Source organism: Strix aluco, chromosome 19 (genome assembly GCF_031877795.1).
Source record: "Strix aluco isolate bStrAlu1 chromosome 19, bStrAlu1.hap1, whole genome shotgun sequence".
Lineage (NCBI taxonomy): Eukaryota > Metazoa > Chordata > Aves > Strigiformes > Strigidae > Strix > Strix aluco.
The window spans coordinates 9,996,730-10,011,488 of record NC_133949.1 but is presented as its reverse complement, the minus strand read 5'-3'; the positions used below and the strand labels follow the sequence as shown (position 1 = coordinate 10,011,488).

The following is a 14,759-nucleotide window of genomic DNA, read 5'->3' as shown; positions in this document are numbered from 1 at the left end:
CAGTTTTGGGCCCCTCACTACAAGACAGACACTGAGGTGTTGGAGCATGTCCAAAGAAGAACAACGAAGCTGGTGCAGGGTCTGGAGCACATGTCTTGTGAGGAGCAGCTGAGGCAACTGGGGCTGTTTAGTCTGGAGAAAAGGAGGCTCAGGGATGATGTTATCGCTCTCTACAACTACCTGAAAGGAGGTTATAGTGACGTGGGTGCTGGTCTATTCTCCCACATAACAAGTGCTAGGATGAGAGGAAACATCCTCAAATTGTCCCAGGTGAGGTTTAGATTGGATATTAGGAAAAATGTCTTCACCAAAAGGGTTATCAAGCATTGGAACAGGCTGCCCAGGGAAGTGGCTGAGTCACCATCCCTGGAGGCATTTAAAAGATGGGTAGATGTGGCACTTAGGGACATGGTTTAGCGGTGGACTTGGCAGTCTGGGTTAAGGGTTGGACTCAATGATCTTAAGGGTCTTTTCCAACCTAAATGATTCTGTGATTCTATGCAGCACCAGGCTGGATCCAGCAGCACCAGAGCAGACTATGCAATGTGCTGAGGGAGGCTTGTGGGTGTGCACAAAGTGCACCTAGTACTGCATCTGCAACACATGCCACATCTCCAGCTATCACTGCCCTCCTCCTCATAGGAGGACACTTGCCTGCCTGCCTTCTGGCAGAGGGGATTAAGTGGCCAAAAGAAGGCTCCTCACCCTCTGGCACTGGAACTTGCATAGTCTTAGGCAGAATTTGACCAGCAGGTCAACCCACAGGTCATACCAGCCCATCATAGAACCACCTTTGGCTCTGGTTCCCTCCAAAGGACAGGGGCTGTACAGCTGCAGGTCAAGCTTTTTCCTCTGTGTGACCCAGGATAAGCTAGCAGGGCAGAATGCTTGAAAAGAGACTGGCATGGCTGGCTGCCTCTTACAAATCTTATACTGTCTTCCTTCTGTCCTTACAAATATATAATCAGAACAAAGACCAGGAAAAAGCCTTACTTGAGGAATGAGAACGCAGCAACCTTGTGTCTTTCATAGGGTGAAAATACTTAATTAAACAAATACTTGAAACATTATTCCCCACTACTGTTCTGCAGTGATTTCTGGATGGAATGTGCCTGCTACTTGATTCAAAAGGTAGAGAAAGAACAGTTGTCTACAGGGAAGGTAGGGCGATTCTCCTTAAACCAGCTTGAACCTGGAACCCACAGCACAGTAGCGCTGGTTTTGTCATGGACACAATGTCACAGCTTCTAAAGCTGGCGTTTTGCTCAGCACCCTGCCCTCCGCGCTGATGCAGCAACACGTTAGTGACTCGGTACTGCTCGACTTTGTAACGCACATAGGTAATGGCAGTAACACAAGTGTTGCCTCACCGTGTTTAGGTTAAGGGCTGCAGCACAGACAGTACAAACTACCATAAGCTAAATCTCCTGTCATTAAGGAAGTACCCCAGGAGACACAAAGCACTTTCACCCCACCTTTGTAGCATTTGTGCTTTAAGCATGTGGGAGAAGAACCAGCAACAGAAAACTTCCCTTTTTTCAACACTTCCCCCCACCCTCAGCCTGTCCTTATTCTGGCCCTAAACCTGATCTATTCTCCTGGCATTTAAAGAACAGCACGTTTCAACCACCAGTCCATAAATCACCTTTGTGTTTGCTCTGTTATTTGCTGCTGTGGAAATAACAGAAGTTTTGGCACTTGTGACTTGTCTCCAGATAGGTTAGCTGTGGCCAGAAAATCACTTATGCATACTTAGCTGATAGGGGAAAGGAGCAAGAGAGAGCTGACCCCAATACCCAACACCTACAGTCAGAAGAAGGGATACCTCCTCATCTCCACCTCACAGTTCTTTTTCCTCCCATAAACTTTCTTGATCTGTGCCACTCCCCTTTTTTTCCTTATTTGTGTCTTCTAGCTCCTGCTCAGTACCTTCAGAGGCCTCAGCTGAATAGATTTTCTCTCGCTTCCAGCAGCAAATGTCTGGCATTGTTCCTTGTGGCCAATGTTGAGTGACACAGGGCTCTGCCAAACTGAAAGGAAAAGGAAAGTCTTAGGAGATTATCACATCTCAGTCTCCTACTTAAATGAGTACTTCATAATCACTGGCACTTCCCACCCACCCACCCTTTTCTTAAAATTGTGAAATAATTTAGATTGGGAGGGACCTGTGGAGGTCTCTGAAGCTCCACAGACATTACAGGAGTGCATGGTCCACAGTATCTTCAGACTTTCACCATCACCCTACTATGATTCATTGTGATTTGGGTTTTTAAAGCCCTGTCCCTTACCACAGGAAGATCTGTATAGACAGAAGAATCAGTGTCTTGGACACTACTTTGGATTTGGTCTTAAATCCCTGCTCCATTACAGACCGACCACAGGAAGGGACTTAAGCTAAGAATTCATTCAGGCTGATCATGAACTACTGAAACTCTCAGCAGATGGCTATGTAACTCTGATCTGACACCCAAGCTGATAACAAACCTACAAAAGGGCTCTTGAAACATGACAAAAAGTAGCAAACTCTTCTCTGGGTACCCCTAAGGAAAAGACCTCTAACCTGCTTTTACACCCTGGAAAAATCCTGCTGAATATTTTGTCTCCTAAATAAATTGCTGTGCCTGGTCTTTTTATCCCCTAGCTCTCTATTGAAGAAGCTGAGCTAATAACATTTCTCTGCCACCACAAGAGAGTTGTGAGAACAGATGCACTGCATGACAGCAACGTCCCCTGCAGGCACCATGGATGAATTTGAGACAGCAATATCCAAACGTGTCCATCTAGACTGGACTCCTCTTTGCCAGGGGCAACACAAACCAAATTCATTGTGATTCTTCAACCATTTGTACTCCTCACGTTACAGAGAGATGCACATACAGACAAATGGAAAAAATTACAAAAAGGCCTGGAACTAATGGAACAGAAACTGGAGCTTTCACTGGTATATTTAACCATGTAACTGTTTAAATACAGGTAATATTTAGAAATCAAAGCTGTCATGTATTGCACATACATAGGGTTAATGATGTGAAAACACAAATAGCAAAGTAGGTACAGGGCAACTCTGAATGTGCCACAGAGATCCCATCTTCCTTTTTCTAGCCCTGTGGGTCACAACTGGTCTCTGAGGGAGACCAGTCTCTGAATGGTTGTGCATGTTCCACATGGCCAATCTTGAGCCTGTATCACAAACACCATGAGGTAAAGCCTCTCCCTGTATATGATTCATCCTGGATGTAAATCTAGTGCTTACTCTTTTCCCAAATCCTCAGCAACCTCCTGTCAAAGCCCAGAATAAGGACATTCATAAAAGATTAACATGACAAGAGAAGCATTAAAAATGAGGGACTTCAGAAGAGGAAGGAACCCAGCAACAGAATGGTTCAAAGAGTGTAGACAGCATGATGCTCTGTGCATCTGCAAGCCTGGAAGTCTGAAAGGGAACAGAGACATCACCCCAGAAAAAAATTATCATATGGGGAAATGTTTGAGAAGCAGTAAATTAATAGCTGGCTGTGAATCCAGATACCGAGTTTGAGCCTTGTTCTGGGCTGATACTGAAGGCAGCACACTGGAAACTCCAGCTGCAAAAGGTACTTTGCTCTTTCAGGCTGGGTAGCCAGCGGCTGCCTGATGCTAGCCATGTCACTCGGCCGGTGTCCTCTCTGCTACAGAACGCAGCAAGCCCTAATCCTGCGATCCCATTGTGCCCTGGACTTCATCTTCAACTCAGAAAGGGGATGAATAGTAGGACAGAGAAGAATATAGGAAAGACAGCTGGACTAGGTCCCTTCCTACCTGAATTATCCTACGGTCCTGTGACAACAGGGCTGGTTAAAGGGCAGAAAAAGCCGAAAGGGAACAAGAAAACTGGGATGCACTTTCCGCACTCCCTCAAGAGCCTCCGACAGCACACCGAGAAAAACCCACGCCGGAGTAGCACCCTCCCTCCGGCAAAGCAGAAACCCCCAGTGCCGCGGGGCGGGGCGAGGCGGGGGGGCCCGGGAGCGGGGCCGGCCCCGGGGACACTCCGCCCCGCCGGGGCGGGACGAGCCGCCAGCCCCGCTCCGAGGCGTGTAAAAGCGGGACGGCGGGGCCGGGGAGCAGCGAGCGACCGGCCGGGGCTGCCCTACGGAGCAGGTGAGCGGGGTCGCGGCTCCCGGAGGGGCCGGGCGGGCAGCGGGGACCCCGGCGGGCAGCGGGGACCCCCGTCCTGCTCCGGGGCCGGCGGCAGAGCTGAGCATCAACCCTCCTCCCCTCGCTGTCCCACAGGTTGCACCAGTTGCCGGGATCGCGGCACCAACCAGCAAGATGTCGTCCGAAATGGCAGCCGAGGTGAGGATGAACTTTGTTTCTCCGGCGGGTGGTCTCGGGGTGCTCTGGCAGACGCCAGCTCAGCTGAGTTAAACTTTAAGCCCCGGCTGAGCAGCCTGCCGTTGCCTTCAGGTTCTTCCCTCTACCTGGAAGAGACTAATAATCGATGCGGTTCATTCCTCATGACTTGTGTTTAGGCAGGAGACACTTTACAGCAGCTTGTGTAAACACTTCTCCATACAAAAGCTGCATTTTCAGTTTCTGAGGTGAGACGTGACTAGTCATCTTAGTGAGTCACGCTTTCTGCCTTCCAAATGGCTACTACAGCCCTGGCCTCTGCTCTGGGCTACAGACGAGCGTCCATCAGCTGCCAGACTGTACTAGCCACTTCTCCAACCAGAGTCCTGGAGTCAGCTAAAGTTAATCTTTCAGTTTTGATTTCCTGGTTGCAAATGGACGTGTTGCCGTGTTTCTGCTGACCTACTTTGATGGAAACCCATAATACTGAAGTTATACCTAGATATACCTGTTCCCCATTCGAGCGCTTAGCCTCTGGTACTGGCCTCTAATTTAGCATCCCCTATGCCATGCTCCTGTGGGGACCAGATACACGCTGAGGACCTCTAATGCTTTTCTTTTTCAGTTCTGATTCCCACTTCTGCCTTCCCTCAGCTTTCTGACAAAGCTGCCTTAAAGATCTCAAAAAGCACATGCTTATACTCTTACATCTGTAAGCTCCCTCCTGCTGTCCTCTCGGGCACGTTGTTTCAGCAGGGATCGGCAGAGCTGTGGAGACGGTCACTAGGCAAAAAATTTCTAAGGTTACTCAACAGTGTTTTGTGTGACTGATAAAGCCCTGGCACAGATTAGCTGGCAACTGTCCTGTCAGCTTCCTGCTGTCCATGGTAGTTATGGTGTACAGCATCAGAAGAGACTTGATACGGGTGTGTTAAAAAATTAGTAATTATTATCTGCTCTGCAATAGCAGTTGTATTTAGGTTCTTCCTTGAAATGTCCTCAGATTTCTTTTTTGTGCCTGCTAGCACTGGGGAGTTGCTTTTGAAATCTTGGATAAGTTGTAAGGTCTCTGCACAAGTAAAATTCCTACCCATTTCGGTGCAAGTTTGCCAGAGTTAGGGCTTCAGGGGATGTCCTGCCTGTGGTCAAGTGACATACATGGCTCTTAGCAACTTCCTGGATTCACTACCTGAATCACTGGTGAAAAAGGTTTACATGCACCCTGCTGTGAAGCATAGCTGGAATTGTGTACCTGTCTTTGGTCGCCCAGTGAAGTAGTTATGTCCATGACACATTCCAGTGTGTGAGGTCACTATATGAATCTTAGTTTGGGTGGAAAAACAATTTTTGTTTCCATGTGTCTTAAAACCTTTTTGTTGATTTATTTTTCTGAACATTCCTGATGTTGAAAGGTACCCAGACCTCCCTTTCTGCAGACTCTACCTTAACCAGTTTTAGGCTAATTTTATGCTAAAGCTTGCAAGCACATCATGGACTCTGGAGATGCTTCAAACAGTAACTTCAAACACTTCATAATGTGGCTTGTGCTGGCCCACAGCTCTCTGTCAGTCAAAGAAAAATCTCTCTGTTGGCAGCACAAAAAGGACTTAGAGGATACTGGCTTTTGTTATATTCCTCGCTGACTGCTTTACTTTTTTTTTCCCCCTTTAAAAGGCTGTCAAAGGGTTGTTGACCTGCAGCTGCCTCAAAAGAGAAATCCATGCTGGTCTTGCACCATATGCCCTAAAATTAATTTCGAGGACTCCCTGTAGAGGTAAAATATCTTGGAGGATTCCTGAGCCAGACCTCACAGCTCAAGGGCTAAACACAAGTGACAGTGATATGTTCTCCACCTCTTCAGCTACTTGCCAAAGATCTTAAAGCCCAGGGGCTTTTCTGGTTATTGCTACCTCACTGAAGGGACATAGCGAGCATGGCCTCTATACTGGATAAACAGATCATTGGAAGTTACATAGTGCATAGGAACTTAACTGAAGTTATTAGGCCTCTTTTAATTTGCTTCTTCCTCTGTTTCAGGGAGATAAACTTTGGGGAGGAAGATTCAGTGGAAGTACAGATCCAGTTATGGAGATGCTCAATGCTTCCATTACCTATGATCAGAGGCTGTCTGAAGTTGATATCCAGGGGAGCATGGCTTATGCCAAAGCCTTAGAGAAAGCCGGTATCCTATCTAAAGCTGAGCTGGAGAAGATCCTGAGTGGCCTGGAAAAGGTATTTATTTTCTTCACAAACTGTCATGTGTGCTGGAATAAATGGCTCCTTATCAGACAGCATCTGTAGTAGCCTCCCTGAGTTGCTGTTCTAAAACACATCTTTAAATGTGCTTATGTCCTATTCCTTAGAGCTAGGCATGTGCTGAAGTGCTTTCCTGAAACAGAATGCTGTTCTAAGCCATATACATGACAGGCCCGTGCATATTGCCTTCTGTATGCTTGGAGACATCCTGGGCAGGGGATGGATGCTCAGATTGCATCCCGCTGAAGGCACCAAAGCCCAACAGTAGGATGTGAACCAGCTGACAAGCCCCCAGGGAGACCTGAAGCCCTGATGAGCACACTCTCAATGCTCATTACGGCAGCCCCAGGCCCTCGGTGAGGTGTGCTCGGTGTGACCTGCCTGCCCATCCTCTTCAGGCTGAACATTCACCAGGAATTGTTTCAGTATGAATTAGGAATATTCTTTTTCTGCTGGCACTTGGGATCCTTTTGAGTCTGGCTGCCCGAGTAAGTAGGAAGCAATGCATAGCATTGTATAGGGGTGAAGAGAAGTCAGCAGCTAAGCGCTTTTTTAAAATATCCATTGTTGTTGCTCACCCACCATGGACAATGGTGACTCTATACAATATTTGTATAGGAAGATCTTTGTGGACAATGCTAAAGCAATCACTGACATGTCAGCTCGCTCTTTCATTGCAATGCTTAAATCCTCCTATAGCCATACGCTGCGGGATGGTCACGGGTAGAGAGATGAATCCCACCAGGTGCAGTATAGAATATCAGGATATAGCAAGCAGCCAGACTTGGCCTGAAAGAACAGGAATGCCAGAGCTCGCGTGAGACTTCACACTTTGATTTCCACTGGGATGGCAGAAGCTGGTATTTGCTGGGGACACTTACAGCCCCCCCGCGCAGCAGGGTAACCGTGGTGGCTGACTCATGTTTCTGCTGGTGTTTGTAGATCTCTGAGGAATGGTCTAAAGGAATCTTTGTCGTGGCCCAAACTGATGAGGACATCCACACTGCCAACGAACGCAGACTAAAGGTCTGGATCCTCTCACCTCTTGTTCCCATTCCAGCTAGATCTGCCTGACGTTAAGTGCATGTGCCTCTGTCCCTCTCTGAAATTCCTCTGGACCTTGTGGCACTGAAACCCCAGGTGCACAAACAAGTGTCTCCAAGACCCCTTTTGTGGAAGAGGCACTGTACAAGCATAGCTCCCAAACTTCTCCTTTTTCCCGGAGGAGATCCCATGGCTACTCGCAGGTTGCTAGAGCTGAGTCCCTCCCAGGCAGGGTGGAGGTCTGCTCATGTGGAATCTCCTGCTTAGAATATGAGATGCTGACAGAAATCCTCCTCTTGTCTTTAGCAGCTGATTGGAGACCTAGCGGGAAAGCTGCACACTGGAAGAAGCAGGAATGATCAGGTATGTACAGAACTGGTTGTTTTTCTGTCTTCTGTATTCCTTCTCCATCTCAGTTCCTTAATCAAATTTCTTTATGCCATCTTTCACGTACCATGACACTCTCCAGCATGAAGTCCCTAGGGCTTTAAACTAGTGATGCTGCAGTGTCTCATCTGCACAGGGGAATAGGCTCCACAGGACTGGTTCCTGGCGGTAAAAGGCCAAACTTCCATGGACATTGCATTGAAAGTCTACTGAAACCATGACTTTACTGGCTGGGTGCCATGCATCTTTCAGGATCAGTCCTTCTAATGATGATCGACTTGTGTCGGTTGGGAATTTTCTGATCCAAAGTTGACAAAATCTGAGAAGTCCACTGAAAACAATGGGCTTTGGTTCTGTTCATGGAAATCAAGATACAGCAGCTTTCACAAATCAGTGACTAGGGTAAGGGACATCTGGTAAGAGGAAGATGTCCCTACCCATCACAAAGATCAAAGAGGGGATAACACTGCCAAGCCTTTCTGGGGAACAGTATTTGGTCACTAAGTATGTCACATTCTGCTTTGTCTGACGGTGGCCAATCTCATACAGGTTGTGACCGACTTGAAGCTGTTCATGAAGAATTCCCTCTCTGTCATCTCCACTCACCTCCTGCAGCTCATTAAGACCCTGGTGGAACGTGCTGCCATGTAAGTCCTTTTCCATATCCATCGCCTTGGCCTTGCAGGGCCAAGAGACTTCTAGGTTTGGTCTTTGACTGGCACCACTCAGGGCAGCAGCAGGGCCTTCTGTGGAGGACACTACAGACCGGGTGTGTGGTAGCACAGGGAAAGGCAACAGTCCCCCTTTCTCCACAGTTCACATCACAGAGGCCTTCCTCTTCCCCCCAGCGTGTCCTAGCAAAGGAGTTGAGATGGGAGGTCCACACAAGACTTCAGAAGGCACCAAATCCATCTGAAGGAGTGGGGAACTTGAACATGTTTCATGTTGTTCTGTAGGAGAAAAGCTGAGCTGTGGTAACTCCCTGCCTAACTCTCCTCCTCACAAACCACACTCCAAACTGGTGGTGGACTGGGGAATCTGCCTACCACAGAGGGATTACCATGTCAGGCAATTTTCCAGGGCAGCCTAGGGCAGACACACCACACCTGAAGATCAGGAGATGTGAATCCAACTTAGGTTGAAAGGTGAAGAGGTGAGGAAGAGACAGACCAGCTTCAGCACAAACAACACAGGCTAAAGATGTTCTCTTTGTGACCTTGGCAGAAAACCCTGGGGTGTGCCTGCCACTGCCTTCTATCCTGACAGCTGCTCACCTCTTTCTCTCCTTTCACATGCAGAGAAATTGATGTTATCTTGCCTGGCTACACCCACCTGCAGAAAGCTCAGCCCATCAGATGGAGCCAGTTCTTGCTCAGGTAACCACCTTTCACACTTGACTGCAGGAAGCCTTCTCCACCCTTGGGGCCCTGCTCAGCTGGAGCCTGGAAGTGCATCATCCTCTGAGGGGGCAGCTGGGGGTGGTGACAAACCAGAGCTAACCCTGCCAACTGGAACAGCAACTCCTCGTGTTCCTGTGGAGCTCTGACCAAGATGGCACCCAAGCACGGAGTGGGCAGTGCAGGCTGACACCCTGTACGCTCCATCCTGTGGGCACAGTTACACCTTAACTAATGGGGTAACATGGAGAATCTTGTATGGCTTCTAGCTGTTCCACTTCAAAGAGCCTTAGTGCCTAGGCTCCATTTCAAGCCTCTTCTGTTTGAGAGGGCATCCCAGGCTCCAGGCATGGCAGCATACTTCCTGAGGAGGAACGTGACATTTTCTGACTTCAGGTATTTCATCTCTCGTGTCCTTTCCTAGCCATGCTGTTGCTCTGACCCGTGATTCTGAGCGCCTGGGAGAGGTGAAGAGGAGGATCAACGTCTTACCTTTGGGAAGGTAGAGTTTACTTTCTGTGTAATCCTTGGGCTTCACATGGCTCTGCAAAATGGCCAAGACCCAGATCTTTACATCCCCTGAACCACTGGCATTTGTATACCATATGCACTGCAGAGCTGCAAGGGCACAGGACTTGCTTCTCTCACTAAAGAGAAGAGTTCCAAGGAAAGATTCTCACCACAGAGATACTGTTCTCCTCCCTCCTTGAAATGAAGAGCTACATGACTTTCATCAAGCAAATCCTCTTCTTTGGAAGAGCACTGATTTACTCCAGAGTTCGCTTTGCTGAGTCTCAGGCCACACTGTGTGATGCCAAAATGAACTGGGGGAGGGAAATCTTTAGAGAGGTGTCATCACTGCATGCTGGAGCTCAGTTTTGGTTGGAGTACACAGGATATCATGCATGACTTCTGTTTCTTTCTCCCCTGGCAGCGGTGCTCTGGCTGGCAACCCACTGGAAATTGATAGAGAGCTTCTGCGTAGTGGTAAATGTCTCCCTGTGACTGAGAGGCACAGGACTAATCATAACATATGGGAGTTGGGGACACATTGACACATTATCCTGATTTTATTTTGGATGTGTTACTGCAACTTAAATGGGGGTGGAGGGTAATAAATAAATAAATAAAAATATGATCTGATGCTCAGTGACACAGGTGGGGGCAGCTCCTAATGACTCGGTAAGCCAGAAAGCTTTTTGCTGCAGTGAGACAGCAGGTGCCTGTAAGGTGGCAGCACAAACAGAACCACCTTTGCTGCACACTGGCTGCCTCGGCTAATAATAAAGATCCTGCAAAGCATGTTTGTTTTCCTGGGAAAACAAGGGCTCACAATCACGTGCATGCTGGGGTAACCTGCTGCATTCAAGCTCCAGACATGCCAGGCCTGACCTACTCTGTCCATCACCTTCCTTGCAGAGCTGGACTTCGCCTCCATCAGCCTGAACAGCATGGATGCCGTTAGCGAGAGAGACTTTGTGGGTAAGCACAACCCAATCACATCTTCCCACCGCTATTTTAGAAGCAGACTTCTGAGACCTTCCCAGCTGACCTCCTTTAAGGGGACTGAAATCCCTCACTAGGAAGTAATTATATAGAATCTGGTTTTAATCATGTTTAAACTCCAGTCAGAGCTCCCTGGGTTGTCAAGCAAACAAGCACCTTTTTCACCTCGTGATTTCCTGCCTTCTCTGCAGTGGAATTCCTCTCTGTTGCCACCCTGCTGATGATCCACCTTAGCAAGATGGCTGAAGATCTCATCATCTACAGTACCAGCGAGTTTGGCTTTCTGACACTCTCTGATGCTTTTAGGTTGGTGTCTGGGCAGTGAACCCATCCCTCAGCCTCTCCTCCTCAGCTATCCCCTCCTGAGAGAACGAGCCAGTGGTTGGGGTCTCCCTGCTGCACAAGGCTGTCACAGCATTAAGATTTTGGCAGAAAGGCAGCCTTAGGGTGAATATTCCTCAGTAACAATCACTTATTTCTGATTCTGGTAACTCAACCAAGTCTGCATTCAGCAGACACTCCTCCCCAGCAGCTGCTGGCAGAGAGAACTTCCTCCTCTGCTGGGAATGCCTGCCAAAGCCCGCCCTTGACTAGCCAGGGCTGCAGTCCTGACAGATTTCCTGTCTCTCAGGGAGGCACAGCCACAGCCCCCCCCTCTCTGAGGTCACAGCAGCGGTCCAAAAGCAACACATCAGTTTTGGAGGGCTGGCTCAGTCTGCTGCATGACCTGTGTCTGTGTGGACTGGGGTCTTGCTCACCGTTACACTCCACACACCTTTCTTCCAGCACTGGCAGCAGCCTGATGCCTCAGAAGAAGAATCCTGATAGCCTGGAACTGATCCGCAGCAAAGCTGGACGAGTGTTTGGACGGGTGAGCCCGCAAAAGAAAGAAGCGGGATGGGGAAGCTGCTCCTACCGGGGCTGAAGAATGTTCCTCCTTCTTGCCTCTGTGGAAAGCAGCGTGCCCAGCCCAGGCTCTTAACCTCTGCCAGGGCAGTGTGCTTCTCTTCCTGTAACTAACTGCCTCACCTGTTTCTCTCTGCAGCTGGCTGCTATTCTCATGGTTCTCAAGGGACTTCCAAGCACCTACAACAAGGATCTGCAGGTAAAACAGGTCTCAGTTTTCACACCATCCCTCTGAGCAGACACCGCCGTCCTCTGCTCTTGAGCAGTCTTGGAACCACCTTGACCTGCACAGACCCTGCTTGTGTGCAGGATGCAGAGAAGGGGCTGAGGCACAGCGTGCTGCCGTTGACACCCCAGCCGAAGCAGGAGCCCCTGGATGATGCCTGCTCTGCTGGCTGGGCTGCTCAAGTCAGTGGGCTTTTGGGATGCATCAGGTTGTCTTACGGCAATTTCCATCCCTGTTCTAATGCAGGAGGACAAGGAGGCCGTCTTTGATGTTGTGGACACCCTGAATGCTGTGCTCCAGGTTGCCACTGGAGTGATTTCTACCCTCCAGGTAAGGCTTCAGCCTCTCACTGTTGAACATGGTTGGGGTGCACGTTCTGTGAGTAACACAGGTAAAAGTTCTAGACTGGTCCTCAGATGAAGATTCTTCAGTGGCTCACCCATGCTTCTCATTATGGCCCCCAATGTGCGCTGTTCAGGGTGTCAGAGTGTCCTTTTAGAGGCAGTTCCCTTCCAGATGAAGCCCCCTCACTGTGACCACTAACATGTCCCCAAGGAGAAGCTGATGATAACGTCTCCCCCTGACCCTCCTTCTGCAGATCAACAAGGAGAACATGGAGAAGGCACTGAGCCCTGAGATGCTGTCTACTGACCTGGCTCTCTACTTGGTTCGTAAAGGAGTAAGTATCAGAGGGACATTTGGAGCTGTGATTCCTTTGGATGCAGAATACTGCTCAGCGAGGGCCTGAGATGAGGCCTTCTGTTCTGTCCCCAGGTGATGATCAGTCTGGGTCAACAAACCTGGATACACATGACATTGCCCTAAGTGAAAACAAGCCAACCAAAAAGACAGCACATCCATTTTTTCCTTTGAAAAACACCCCAGTTGCCTGGTCACTGACTGCGGCCTCTGCTTCTCACTGCAGATGCCATTCAGACAAGCCCACGTTGCCTCTGGGAAGGCCGTCCACCTCGCCGAGTCTAAAGGCGTCACCATCAATAATCTCAGCCTGGAGGACCTGAAGAGCATCAGGTTTGTATCACTATTATTGTGCCATCACTTCCCGCAACAGGCAGGTATCGGCCTCCCTTCGTATGGGGCTCCTTATGGTGCCCTTCCCCAAAATGCCTGGGCCAGACAGCACCCCAAAATCCTCCTGGCCTGAATATCAATGCTGCTACTGCTGGGCCTGAAAGCACTAAAGGGGGACAACATCACTACCATCAGCTCCAGCTCTTGGGAGAGACTGGAAGAAACTCACGCCCTGACCTGGAGGCACCAGCCTTCCAGAGTGAGTTGGGCTCCAAACTTCCTCAAGTTTCCCTTGGAGCTGACTCTTTGGTTGGCCACAAGCAGCTACTGTCAGGCACCAGAAGTGCAGAAGCAGGGCTGCAGGAGGCTTTTCCCCTTGGAAAAAGGCTCCGTCTCCACTCCCTCCCCGTCTCTGCAGGCAGTGAGCATGTAAAACCAGCCAACAGCACCCAGCACTCTCACTGACACCTCATCTCTTTGCCTCCCCAGCCCCCTGATCGGCAGCGACGTCTCCCAGGTCTTCAATGTTGTCAACAGCGTGGAGCAGTACACGGCCATGGGCGGTACCGCCAAGAGCAGCGTGACTGCCCAGATCGAGCAGCTCAGGGAGCTGCTGAAGAGGCTGAAGGAACAAGCCTAGAAAGGAGGGGGGATAGCCCATGGATGCAACACTGCATGCCTTTCACACTAATCTGAAGTTAATAAACACTGGGGTGTATGTAGTTCACTGAAACTCCTGGTTTGTGTATTTCTTCATAGGGGCAAGATCGAGCTGGGCTTCCTCAGCCCTTGTGATGTGATGTCAAGTGGTAGGGGCCTAGCAGTTAGAGAGCAGCACGTGTGTCAGTGCATGTGCTGATGGAGGCTTGTGTGTGTCCACAGAGAGACACCCCGTGTAACACACACCACATCCCCGCTCCCACTACCCTTCTCCTAGGCCTATGTTTCCCTGCCTGTCCTCTGACAGGAAAAAAAAGTCTCCTCTCCACCTGGCACTGGAAGTTGCATAGCTTTAGGCAGGACTTGGCCTGCAGGTCAACCCACAGGTCATCCCCACCCATCACAAAACCACCTTTGTCTCTGGTTTATGGTGAAGCACAGGGTTGCATGTCCCAGGTCGAGCTCTTTCCTCTGTGTGACAGATGCTCTGATTTGCCTCCAAGCTAGCTGGGACAGAATACTTTAAAAAAAATAATCCCTCTCTTTGTATTGCTGTTGCCTCTTACAAAAATCGTGTACAATCTTCCCTTCTGTCCTTATAGACGTAAAATCAGAACAAAGAGCAAGAAAAATCTTACTTGAGCAATGAAGTATCAGGAACTTCATCTTTCTCTGGTTTAGTACATTTGTCTCAGCTTCCAGCTCAGTTAGCTGGGCAGGGAAATCAATTATGTACGCTTAATTGAGGTGGAGATGTGACAGCAACAGCATGCACCAACAGATGCAGAAGAAAGTATTATCTCCTCCTCCCCAGTTCATGGTTCTTTTTTTCCCTCACATAAGCTTTTTTCCTATTTTCTCATTCCTGTCAGTACCTTCACATGGCTCAGCTGACCAGACTTTCACTGTTCAGCATCTTGGGGCTCAGTGCTGTGTAACGTGGAGGCCTGCTGACTGAAAAGCAGATTGTCACGTCTCAATCTCTCACTGAAATAAATAGTTCATAGTCACTG

General features: G+C 49.1%; 1 protein-coding gene across 1 annotated transcript; it reads left to right on the top strand.

The window, feature by feature from the left end:
• Positions 1 to 4,084: 4,084 nt before the first annotated feature.
• On the top strand, positions 4,085 to 13,819 carry LOC141931978 (argininosuccinate lyase-like). Its single transcript, XM_074844851.1, has 17 exons — positions 4,085 to 4,140; positions 4,273 to 4,335; positions 6,370 to 6,564; positions 7,531 to 7,614; positions 7,939 to 7,995; positions 8,569 to 8,666; positions 9,318 to 9,395; positions 9,841 to 9,918; positions 10,351 to 10,403; positions 10,836 to 10,898; positions 11,114 to 11,228; positions 11,709 to 11,793; positions 11,968 to 12,027; positions 12,301 to 12,384; positions 12,653 to 12,733; positions 12,980 to 13,086; positions 13,576 to 13,819. The coding sequence occupies exons 2-17, from the start codon at positions 4,312 to 4,314 to the stop codon at positions 13,724 to 13,726; spliced, it is 1,413 nt and encodes a 470-aa protein (XP_074700952.1). The 5' UTR covers positions 4,085 to 4,140; positions 4,273 to 4,311; the 3' UTR covers positions 13,727 to 13,819.
• The last annotated feature ends 940 nt before the right edge of the window (positions 13,820 to 14,759 follow it).